At 38.3% G+C, this 12,762-nt stretch overlaps 1 protein-coding gene across 2 annotated transcripts in view; it reads left to right on the forward strand.

The window, feature by feature from the left end:
* Positions 1–12,762, forward strand: part of HECW2 (HECT, C2 and WW domain containing E3 ubiquitin protein ligase 2) — a 432,558-nt gene that overhangs the window by 392,785 nt on the left and 27,011 nt on the right. For both annotated transcript variants that reach the window (XM_070388859.1, XM_070388865.1), the window contains 2 exons: positions 7,158–7,310; positions 9,096–9,194. In XM_070388859.1, the coding sequence (XP_070244960.1) occupies positions 7,158–7,310; positions 9,096–9,194 (252 nt within the window). The remainder of the gene's footprint in view (positions 1–7,157; positions 7,311–9,095; positions 9,195–12,762) is intronic.

A 12,762-nucleotide genomic window follows, 5' to 3' on the forward strand; every position in this document is an offset into this window, starting at 1 on the left:
GAGGGGTCTGAATTGCTACAGTCCATGGGATTGCAGAGCAGGACACGACTAAGCTACTAACATTTTCACTTCACTTCTTGAACTCTAATCTATCTGAATTTTTTCCTACCCATGGGCCTTTTCACTATTTCAGCTAGTAACTGATAATTTATCTTGCTAAATGTAGTGTCTCCCAGCTGTGCCTAGATTAAAATAATAGATGGGAAAACAATATAATGTGAGAAAGTCTGAGAAGCTTGCCTGAGTCTTGATCCTTTTGTTGCTGATGAGCCTTAGTGGACTTTTAGCTTTTGTTAGTTGCCTTAAAGATGCAGGTGCACAGTTGAAAATGAAGGCAAATGTTTTTAGTCTAATCACAGGTATGCATGGGATTCCAAGTATTTCCTTACATAACCAGCCTAGTTTGGATGAGAATACTTTTCCTCCCTCAGAGCTTCAGCTGTCTTCCATAATTGTTAGACCACAGTTTGTTGAGATCTCAGAGATGTAGTCATGAGTCTTTGGAAGCACTGTTACTTAGGTTTGAATAGAACAGATGCTGATCATGCTTTATCATCTTAAAGCTGTCTCCCCATGATCTGGACTGACATCCGTTCCTAGGAGGAGGCCCAGACAGAGTGGGGATTGAAACCTCTTTATTTAATTGCTACTAATGTCCAAATGTTTTCTGCCTCCATTACCTGTCTTCTTCTTGTAACCCCAGGAGGAAAATAAGATGGAAGATATTTTGAGGTGTGACCTTGGCCCTCAGGGACAATCTCTGCATAAGGCTTATTGAGGCTGGAATAGGGCCAGGTTATTTCTGATCTCATGCTTTATCATGTCAGTATCATACATATGTATTATTAGATATCAAATTTATTTTGCTATTAAGTCATTAGGAACACATCATATGTTTTGCAAGATTAACCTCAAAACAACATAAAATTAAGAAGTTATTTTAGCCTTTGCCATCTTATTACATTAAAATTAAAGATCATAATATTTCTTTCTGGTTTCTAATAAGTATCCAAAGAGAAAAGCTACCTAGGTTTTTCTGTGGAATTCTAGAATGGAGCTGAAAATTTTCTGTCCCTTTTCCTTCATTAATTTTAATGTCCTCAAAATGTGTTATTTTGGAAGTTTTTCATGTTTAGCTCTAGTAATAGGTATTAAACAAGAATATACAACTAGTGTGTAGATGTTGGTTTTTAATATTGTTCTTTAGTAAAGGGGACTAGGGCTCCTTGTAGACATGGATGATTCTCGGACTGGGGCAGGAATCATACAAGACAGTGTCTGAAGTATCTTGTACCAGAAAGTATAGGGAAACTCAAAACAATTCACAGTGATGTCAAAGGGACACAAGAACCATCTGAAAGAACTCCCAGTGGTCAAACCTGGAATAATTTGAGCAACAAAATAAAGTAGTATTGGATTAGAACCCTGAAGTATAAGATACATATATATTGATATAAATATACAATTGAATAATTAAATGAAGGAGAATAGACAAATCTCCTCTGCAGAAGGTTTCCAAATAATTTTCTGCGTAATTCAGTGCTCCTTATGAGTTGCACAGAGTGACTTCCTTCCAAACAGTACCCTGTGAAAAGGGGTGGGAAAGAAGTAAGCCTCCAGTGGAGAAGCCTTACAAACACACAGGCAGCTGATCAAGGCTAAAGTAAAAAAGTGATATATCCTGTTGATAGTATATATCCTTGGTATGATGTGATGAGAATGGCACTACCTTTATTGTCTTCCTCCCAAAAACATGTAACACCAGTCTAATCAGGAGGAAAATATCAGATAAATCCAAACTGAGGGACGTTCTACCAGATTACCTTACCAGTGCCCCTTAAAGCTGTCAAGGTCATCAAAAACCAGAAGCACCTAAGAAGTGCTGGTGTGAGGTGTATGAGAATTCTCCCTACTGTCTTTGTAACCTTTCTATAAATCAAAAACTATTCTAAAAAGATCACTTATTAAAAGAAAGCATAGAGACAAGATTTAGGGAGATTCAGAAACTCCCTGAACAACTTTTCTTATTTTGTTGTTGCGTGATGGGGGCTACCAGGGTAATTTTGGTATGTGTATGCTTCCTTTTGCATTTGAGGTCAGTAGAGTAGTAAGTCTATAGAGAGAATTAATTCTGTGGAAAGTCCAAATTAGTAGAGGTATTGGTATGTATAGAGTATTATTTTATGTTGCTAAAGTCAACTTTGTTATCTATGAGGAAATAATATCTTGCAATTTCTATTGATACCATCTCACTGATAGTATTTTCTACCTGTCATGATCAGGGTCTTTATTTACAATATATTAGTGAGGGCATAAAGAGAAAGGATTTATCTTTTCAGAATAATGTGTCTGCCTACTCTCCAAAAAAGTGTGAATTAGCAGATTCACTCAGAGACTTCAGTTCTGCTCTAAGATGTTTCTTTGTGTAGGTCTTGACACATCATATATAGATTTGTCCCGAAATGGAAGAGCTGAGTCAAGAGAAATTGATGAGAAGTGTCATAGTCGTAAATGTATAGGACAGCTACAAATTCCATGTGAGGTAGAATTAACCCCAGAATATTAGAGATACCTGTATTCAATTAAAAATGCAAAAATAATTCTAGAGCCTTTTTATGTAGTTATGCTAGTTGACAAGTGATTAGTATATCTCACTAAATTAATGTCCTGTTATGCTTGGCTTTTTATGAAATACGGACAATTTCTAAGCAAACACTGTGATTTAATTTGGTCAGAGCTGGAGACTTTGTTCTAGTCATTTAAATTTCCAGCCAGCTTAATTTGGTTATCTCCTCTTGCAAAGTGGGGAGTAGGAGAAAACAGCAGTGGAGGAATGATTTGGAAACGGAGTCGTCTGGACTGAGTGTGGCGGGAAATTGCATGGTCTGCTTGCCTCTTGGGCTTCTGTCTGCCTGGACATTGCTTCTTTAAGAGGGGAGCCACAAGTACTGCATATTCTTCAGTGTATTATTTTCTTCTGAATTAAAAGTTTTAGCAACTAAAGCTTGTTGGTGTCAGAAGTTAGCTACGTAGACTATTGTGTTCACATAGGACATCCTGGGCCATTCACTTCTTTTTCTTTTTATTGAAGTAGAGTTGATTTATAATAGTGCGTTAGTTTCAGGTTTACATTCACTTCTTAGTACCCACAACAAGTAAGGAAATAATGGCCTGGATCAAGAGAGGATGTTTACACTGTGATTGCCTCTGTTTTTTGTCCTCCATGGCCAACTCTATAAAAGGCACCTTTCTTTAAGAAAGAATGAGTTCATTATATGTAAGGTGCCTTCTATATGATATCAGTCATCCGTCTTGCAAAGCCATACTTGGACTAGGGAGGGGAGGTGTGCAAACAGTTTTAGTTTGGGGATTTAAGTACAGGTGAGCTCTTCCTATGATATTTCTACTTAGGCAAATGCAAGAAACTAGCGGGGGATGAGATCTGAAAGGTTTTTTTGAGTCCCTACTTATAAAATAACCAGCAGCTCTTACATCTGACTGGTCTAGAAGTTGTTTCGGGTACTGGCCTTGACCAATGTTTCCTCAAATATTTGTAAAGCTTCAAGTGAAACTAAGGTGTTGCTTGTTTTTGTCTAAAGAGAGATATTTGCAGGATAACCTAACTGACCCAAACCATACTGAAGAAAGGTGCTTCTATTTCCAGGCTTTGGCTTGGTATCTCCAGGTAAAACTTTGTCATATTAATTGCTCACAAAATTCCCTACTCACCTATCACTTCTTTAGTGGCTCAAGAACTAATGCCTTGCTGATACAAACATAAGAGTGAATCAGAAGGTATGTAGACCATGTGTGCCTGAACCAGCTTGTAAGAAAGAAAACCTTTCTGTCTCCCAGAAAATGTGTAGGAAATGGCAGTCAGACTGCCCAATGCCACTATCCTCTTTCATTTTATAGTCTGCTTCCTTTGGGATACTTTGTTTTTGGCAATTTTTAGTTGAACATAAAGAACCAGAGAATAAAATTATTTAAGAAATATTGGATGCCACTAACAACTCGGGTGGTGTCAGCCCAGCAACGTGATGGTGTTTAAAATGCCTTATCAGCATTTCATGGGGCTCAGAAAGACATTGCCACCCTAAAGACATCTGTGCTTATTCCAAAATGCCCTCAGATGCAGCTGTTGTGTGGCTACACACCCGTTGTCCAGAGTTTCTGTATTTCTGTGCCAAGTCTTTAGCTGTGGAACCAACCTAACTGGCAAAACAGGAATGTAACAAATGATCCCTGTGATATGAGTCATATTAACTATTTATATGGAAGAGGTTGCTAAGACATTACAGGAAGCGCATGCATAAGGTATCCTGCTGGGACACGTCTTATTGAATTAGGTAGGCGTATGTAATTTGTAATCAACAACCTGCTCTCAGATATGTGGTTCTAAAGTTCAGATTATAATCAAATCAAACTTTAAAAATGTCTTCACTTTAGAGTAACTCTATCAGTGCTGCTGGAGTTAAAAAAAAAGAGCAGATAAAAGCCTGACCAGTTGAGGAAGATATATTTTCCTCCTACATTGCCTCCAGGCCAGGGCTCCTGGCTTCCTGCTTAATAGTTGTGACCACTCCTGAAGATTTCATACTCTCTAGGACATTGTTGTGATTTTACCTTTTCTTGAAATGATCTTCACTAAAGAAGAGGATTTAGAGTAAGCTAGGCTTTTTAATAAAGTAACATTCTCCTCCTACTTTCTTCTGTAACAGAGGTTGGCAAACTTTTTCCGTAAAGAGCCATATTATTTTCAGCTTTTCAGGCCATTCCCTGTTGTACCTACTCACTTTGCCATCATAACAGCGCCAGACAACACATAAACAAATGAGCATGGCTATGTTCCAATAAAACTTTTTTTACAATGTGAGGGCCTGGACCAGACTTGGCCTGCAAGTCACAGTTTTCCGACCTCTCCTCTATAAGCAATGTTGTATTTAGTCCTCGTGAACGTTTTAAATATATTGAAGAGTGGACTGTAAAGAGTAATGAACATCACACACGGGGTCAGGAAACCTGTGTCAAGGCCTGGATCCTCCACTGCAGCTTTCATTTGATACAAGTCAGTGATTTCCTTCAGCGCCAGTCATCTCCTCAGTGAGGTGAGAGGATGGACAAAATGACCACTAAGATATTTTGATTGGTATTCTCTGTTTCTGAAAAGACACAGGGGTCTGCTGATGTAATTCATCATCAGCAGGAAATTTGGAGAGAAGTTTTGCGTCCACAGGGATCTAGGTAGACTAGAATCATGGACTCAGTCTCACAAAGTGAAATTTAGTATGGCAAGTATTAATATTCGTGTCTAGTGCTTAGGTTTTAAGAAGATAGAGTGACGTGCAGACAGGGTGGGAGAGTCCTAGTTTAAAGTAACATAGGTGAAAGGTTTGAGCTGATGACGAGCTTGTGATGAGTCAACAAAGTAAAGGGACTGCCCACAAGGCAGGGTGACGTTAAGCTGCAGTAGTGGAGAAAAGTGTCCAAGAAGAGAGGTCAAGAGCCCTAAGTTTTTGCTGACAAGACCACACCTTGAGTATTGTGATCAGTAGAGACACACCCCTTAGGTCAGACTTTGACACCTGGAGAGTGTTCAGAGCAGAGGACCAATGTGACAGGGGACTTCCCTGCCCTGCCATGAGAGGAGGTTGTTCATGAGTGAGGAGGGGACAGGGATCAGGAATACAGACACTGCTGAACTTAGAATCTTGTCGAAAATGACGTAAAAATAAAACTTTGCATCTTTAGCATCTAGATTAATACCCCAAACCTAATAGGCACTCACATATTTGTTGAAGGAAAGCCTCTAAATGTGTGAAGAATGTTCAAGTGGAACAAGTAATCTACTTGTTCTTGGTGGTGTCAGAGACCAGAACTAGGACAGTGGAAAGAAACCACAAGAAGCTGCCTTGGCCTATTACATAGACTCATATTTTTTATGTTAATATTTATGTATTTGTTTTCATGTGTATTAGAAAAGAAATAAAGCTAACACATCACAATTTCAAAATATTGTGTTAAGACAAGGCTACATTGGAAAAGCAAGTAAAGCTGGAAATATTAAGTAAATAGTAGTGCATATATATTCAGATATGGCAAAAATTAAGAACTTAGTATGTGGATAGCTGATGTCTGTTTTAAGAAAATTCTATTAAACTTTCAACTAAGATATATGAAGGCCTTTTAATTTTCCTTACTATTATTCCAGCTCCCTCTTCTACCTATAATAAGATCCTTTTCTCTATCACACAATTCCATACCACACATATGGAATTTTTTCTTTGTCATAAAAAAATACAGAAGTGGCCATTGAAGGAAATTCCATAGAGGGAAAAAAATAGAGTGAACAAAGGAAGTCTTATTAAATCCCACCACCCCAACTTATCCGTTGCTTTCATTCCCCCCTCAGAATTCCTTCCTGTCTTTGAACCCTTATGTCAACTTTTTACCATAGGGTAGATAGATGTACTTTACATTTTTCATTTTAATTTGAGCATATCAAATTGCTTTATTACATACTCCTCTTTGGTGCATTTTTTGTTCTCAGCATTGTTTGCTGCTTGTCAGTCCTCAAACCTCGCACAATCGTTCTCAGATTTTGCTTTGACCCTGATGTCTTTTTGTAAGTAAAATGGAATTTACACTGTTGTTCAGGTGCTAGAATTTCGGCCTCTTCTCAACTACCTTCCCAAGGAAGCTTTAGACACCCTCACTTTTCTTGTCTATAATTTTCCTTGGTGTTTTATAATTTAAAATTTTCATCTGAACCCTATAATTCCATCTTTTGCCTCTGATCTCCCTAGGAGGCCTTATATCTGTAATATCCTCTCACCAATTCACTTAAGTCTCTTTTTGCCCGCATTTAAAAGTGTTTTGGAAAAACATGAGGACTCCATATTCCCATGGATGTATGTAACGGATGCCCTCAGGTTTAACCTACTTAAATAAGGCATTCCCACTGCAATCTCTCTCCGCATGGCCTGACTCTGGGCACTTAAGTTATTCTACCTTTTGCAACATGATTTAATGACTAAACCACCACCACCAAACTTGATAATTATACTTCCTGTTTTACAGAAAGTTGAGCACTGTGTTAAATGTGTGTAATAAACAGAAAAAAAATAATGACTGCTCTTTTTGTGAATTTTTTAAAGGCTGGATTACAGTGGACCTTCCAGAGAGTTTTTCTTCCTGGTATCCAGAGAACTCTTTAACCCATATTATGGCTTATTTGAATATTCAGCCAATGACACATACACAGTACAAATAAGTCCCATGTCTGCCTTTGTAGACAATCACCATGAATGGTAAGTATTGTTCTCCCCGTTTTTCTTTAGCTGATTTTCTGTGATATTAGTTTTTATAAGCACCTAAACTTAAAAAAAAAAAAAAAAGTGTTGTTTTTTTTTTTGAGAAAATCATATTTTCAGTTAAATATCTCATTTGACTCTTGTTTGCATTATCAAATTTAACATACAGGCCCTTTCCAGTCTAGGAATAGATTATGTTCTGTAAGACCAATTTTAAGTGAGTTGGGTAGAATCCAAAAGGTTTTTTCCTGAGAGAACGTTGCAGATGATGTTAGGTTCTTAGCAAGACCCTAAATCCTTGTCTGAAGCTTTGGGTGACTCTGAGCTGTGACAGGGGACTGGTGGGGGTGAGTAGGGCAAAATCCTGACCCAAAGGACAGGCAGTTTCTAGAACAGTCCTTGGGGAAGTGGCTAACATGTAGGGAGGGGCAGAGCAGCTGGGTCTGTTGGTTTTCTAATGGGAGGGAGGACAGGAAGACAGAGTGGCTTAGAGGAACCGATGGTGGAAGAGAATCCTGGCAGGCAAGCAGGAGTGTGGGGTCACAGCAGTGGCCACTTATCCCAGTCACTATTTCAAGTTTGTAGCCAGGAATTGCCCTGCTCCTAATTTTTCACACAAAATCAAGTAAAGCTGGTATAGGATTCCCATCTGGGAATTATTTATTCTTAAAACCTCAAATTGCACTCTGTGACATGTTTTACATGCCTGCATTTATAGACTTGAAGTATCTATATAACCCGTTTGCTTGTTTCTGTTCATTTTCACTATAGTAACAAAAAAAAAGAACGTGAATAGGAATCATGGAAAAAATTTCTTTGAGTCATGAGGTTAATATTGGTGGGTGGAGGGCATTAAGGTTTAGGACTTATTCTTCAAATTAACTTCCGGTTAACTACAGTTAGAAGTCCTCCTAAGAGTAGCTATTGCAGTTATGCTAACCTAAGTGGAAATAAAGAAAAACAAAGCTGCTGGACATTGATCTTAAGATGGTTGCCTGACACTAGAATTATAGTTGGACACTATGAACCTCAGTGTGCATTTACACTTTCAGAAGGCATCAGGCTTTCAAAAGGCTAGAAACTTGAATATTTTTGAAAAAGAAAATATATGTACATCTCAGCAAATCCAGTCATGACATATATCTAATAAAGTTTCCAAAGTGATTCAGAATAGAATTGAGCACTGAAATTTTAGAGAACAGAATGTCCCATGTGGAAACTCCCTCAAATGTACACATGCATAATTCTTGGATGGTGACAGTTACTGTTAAGAGAGGGGTTTGAGAGAGAGTAGAACTAGGAACTTTCTCACTCCGAGACTGGGCTTTTCCTCAAAAGGGAATTGCTGCTAGGTTTGCACTAGAGAAATCCCGCTGATATTCACGCACACAAACTACAAGGGGACATTTTCCCCACCATTACTGGTCTCATTCTGTCAACATTTCTTACAAGTGATTTAAGGAAATTTCACTGTCATGCTAACAGGGAGTTCATGTTGGCCATGTAGAGTGCTACATGCTGGACATCACTGACATGAGGAGAAGGTGCAGCAGTATCTCTCTGAATATCAGATTGAAACAGATTTCTTCTATAAGTAGATGTGAAAATCAACTAATGAAGACACAGCCTACAGTGCATACAAATTCTCATGAACCTGGAAGGCAGTTCTTCTTAGAAAATCTTAGGTGGTTAGAACTGGAAGGCATTCTTGAGAGGAAACAGAAACATTTAGAAACTGCTCCAACTGCTCCATATAAACCATCTCCTGTTTTTCCTTCACAGGTTCCGGTTCAGTGGTAGGATCCTTGGTCTTGCACTAATTCACCAGTATTTGTTGGATGCCTTCTTCACACGGCCCTTTTATAAGGCTCTTCTCAGAATGTAAGAGTATTTTTATTGCTTGTGTAATTTGCATGTAAAGAATGAAGTATTTCCTTTATCCAAAAGAATCTTTTGTCAAGGTCATGTTTTGACTCACTATCTCAAATCTATTATTATTTACTTAATAGTGGTTTAGATTTCTGAAACTAATCAACTAATCTAATTTCAAATATGGTTACTGGATTTTTCCAGCTTCTGATCCTTTATTCCTGTCTTGTTCCCAAAGGCTTAGTTTTGCTCTACTCTGAGTAATTGATTCTCATTTGTTGCTACACATGTTTCTTCAAAACAATTGTACTTCAAATACAGTGCTGAAATTCCTGTGGAATTAATGCCAATTATTAATAGAATAGTTGTGGATTAGTCTTGGTGACTCATAGCCCCCCGTCTTTCACAAGATGCCTTTTACATTTTGCCTTAAGCAAATGTTCAACTGCTTATTCTTGGTTCAAATTTTCACTCTCCTTTTTCAACATTTGTTTGTTAGAGGTGGGCCGTATTTTTCAAGTCCCATATTTTTCTTGAAATCTCTCTATATGCAAGGCAGTAATTTATGATGGCAGATGAAAATTTAGCATTCACAGGACTTTTTCTTCATTGTTACCACAGTGAAAGATTGCAATTATTGTAAAATGTAGAGCCAACAGTTTCTGTCCTGTAATTAGTAGTCATTTACAAGGCTGAATAGAAGGCAACTGTCTGTGAGAGTAGTAGCTCAAACTTGCAACAAGAAAGTGCAGCAGGATTGCATGGTTCTGACCAGCTCATTCCCTAACCAAGGCCATGTACCCATGTATCTGCTTTCTGTAAGCCTAGACCTCAACTGAAAGTATTTCTAATGGATTCTTAAAGAGGGCCAGTAGGAAGACTTTTGCCATCGTCTCTTTTGATATATAGGCCAATAAAGCCCTGAGCACCTGAACACTGGCCTTCTGCCTCTCTGGTTCTTCTGGCCCATTTGCATCTTTCCATTTCATTGCCTTATCGTTCATCTTCCCATTTAAACTTCCTGAAAGAGTAGTCTATACTGAGTGTTGACATGCCCTCAACACACTTCAATCTAGCTTGTTTCCCACCAATAACCTATGGAAGCTTTTATAGAATGTTTTTTAGTCTCTATTTTAATAGACCACTCTGCTGTTTTTGATAGTATTGATCCCTCCCAGACCCATCCATTTTTCTTGAGTTCTTCCTTCTCTGGTGTCCATGACACTATGCTCTCTGGGTTCACCTTTTACTTTTAAGCCTCCTTTGTGGGTGTCCTGACTTGCCCTTAACCTTGGTATTCCTGAAGTTTCCATTCTGGTTTCCCCTCTTCTCTCTCTATATATATGTTCTCATGGGAAACCTCTTTAGCTGTCTCATCTACTGACTCTCCAGTCCACACCCTTGGATATGATCTCTCTTAAGTTGTAAGCTCAAGCAGTCAATATTTTACTTAATGTCTCCTGTGTGTCTCACAGGTACCTCAAAACCAACATGATTAAAACTAGATTCATCATTTTCTCCTGACCTAAAAATATACCTTCCCCCATGTGCCTAGTCATAGTTCATAGTGCCAACATTCTCAAATCACCCTGGTCAGAAGTTGGGAGTCACCCTTAAACAGGGTTAGTAAATGCACAGCACAGTTTCTTCTCTTCCCCACCTCCTGCCCCATTCCCATGGTACAGGTCACAAATCATTCAGGTTGTTTTTCCTGCTAAACTTGTGGCCTTAGGAATTTTTCGTCTAGTGGCCCTCAAGACTGGCAGTGAATCAGAGTTATCTTGCAACTTGAGTTCATTTGCTGTCTCATTTTAGATATGCTTCTTTTTACCCACTCACTAAAATGGTTTACTCATTTCCACATTTGCCTCCTCAATAATTCTAAAGTTCATCTTCTCTATCCTAATATTCCTGCCTGGAAAATGCCATGGACAGAGGAGCCTGGTGGGCTACATTCCAGGAGGTTGCAGAGTCAGGCACGATCGAACACATACCCAGTCTACCCTGATAGCTGTGCTCTAACTGAAATCCGTATATTACTTTGGACAGGTTACTGTAGTGGTCTATTAACTGGTTTCCACCCAATGATACCCACCCCCACCCCCCATTATAAGTAAATCCTCTATACTGCCACTTCCGGATAAACAATTTAAAGTCACACCTCGTGTCTGATCATGTCATTGCCTGTTTTAAAACTTTTCAGTAGTTCTGAATCACCAAGCTCCTTAGAATGACTTTCAAGACCAGCTTTTAGATACATTTCCAGCCTCATTCTCTGGATATTCTGTCTTATGGTTAACCCTCTGGTGCTGCGCATATGCTTGGAATATCTGTATACTCCATCCCTTTGTGCTTTGCTCAGGTTGTCTTCTCCTGCCTCTCTTTTCTCCCTTTCTCCTTTATTTATTCCCCTTTACCTCTTTAGCTTGAAACATCCTGAAGACTTTAGTATAGGTATCATCTACTCCAAAAAGCTTCTTCTAAATCTCCAGGTCATGATTATGTAGCTTGGTTGTTTATATCAGATATTATAGCTTCAACACTTGGCACTTACAGTGCTTGATTAATAATCTATTGAAAAACTGTCTGAAGATTAGTTTTGATCTTCAAATGTTTCATGGATTAGGTTGAGCTGTGTCTTAAATCAACTCTACAGAGTAAACTGAAGATGTCATTTGTTGCTGGAGAAAATGTAATACCATTGTGGGAGGGGGGGAGGGAGTAGAATTTGCACTGGACAAGAAATCAGGAGATCAAAACAGCTTTTCCCCAGCCACTTTTGATCTTGACTTAGTTACTGATTTGCAGTTTTCTCATCTTAAAAATGAGGAAATGTTTTTAAATGTTGATCTGATTTCAAGCTCTGTCCCAGCTACCTACTGGCTGTGTGACATCAGGCAACTTATATAACATTCCTGAGCTGAGTTTCTCATCAGTAAAATTGAGATAAGTATTCCTACTCTGTAACATTTTGGTGGAGACCCTATATGTGAAAGCATTATGGAACCAATAAAATATTATATAGAAATTTATTTGTCTTACTAAATGAAAAATATAATCAGAAAAATCAGTCTCCAGGTCAAAATAAATGGCTTGCATGTTTGCTGTGGGAGGTCCCAGTATCTACCTTACGTACCTTTTTAAATTTTAACTGAAGTATAACATACATATAAAAAAGGACACAAATAATGTGTTATCCACCCTAGGCTATTCCTTATCACCTTAAATCAACTTATCTATTTGTGTCTTTGTTTCTCTAATGGTCTACATTAGCTCCTTGAGGGCAGTAACTGTTTATCAAGTAGCTATTAAGATGTTTGGCACATACTTGGTGTCTGTTACATGTGTAGACTGAACTAAACAAAATCATCTTTGAAACTGGGCTGAGCAAAGGAAATTCCAAAACAATAAAGCAAATTAGTTGCTACCACCTTTACAACAGGGACATGTAATAGTAGCTCCACCTCGTGTAGAACTTCTCTCAGCAATGAAGAAAGAAGAGAGAAATATAGAAAACTATTAAAACTGTAGAGCAATTCTGTGGCTTTCAGTTTTCAGAATCATAGAAAGAGTAAGAACC

Source organism: Bos mutus, chromosome 2 (assembly GCF_027580195.1).
Source record: "Bos mutus isolate GX-2022 chromosome 2, NWIPB_WYAK_1.1, whole genome shotgun sequence".
NCBI lineage: Eukaryota > Metazoa > Chordata > Mammalia > Artiodactyla > Bovidae > Bos > Bos mutus.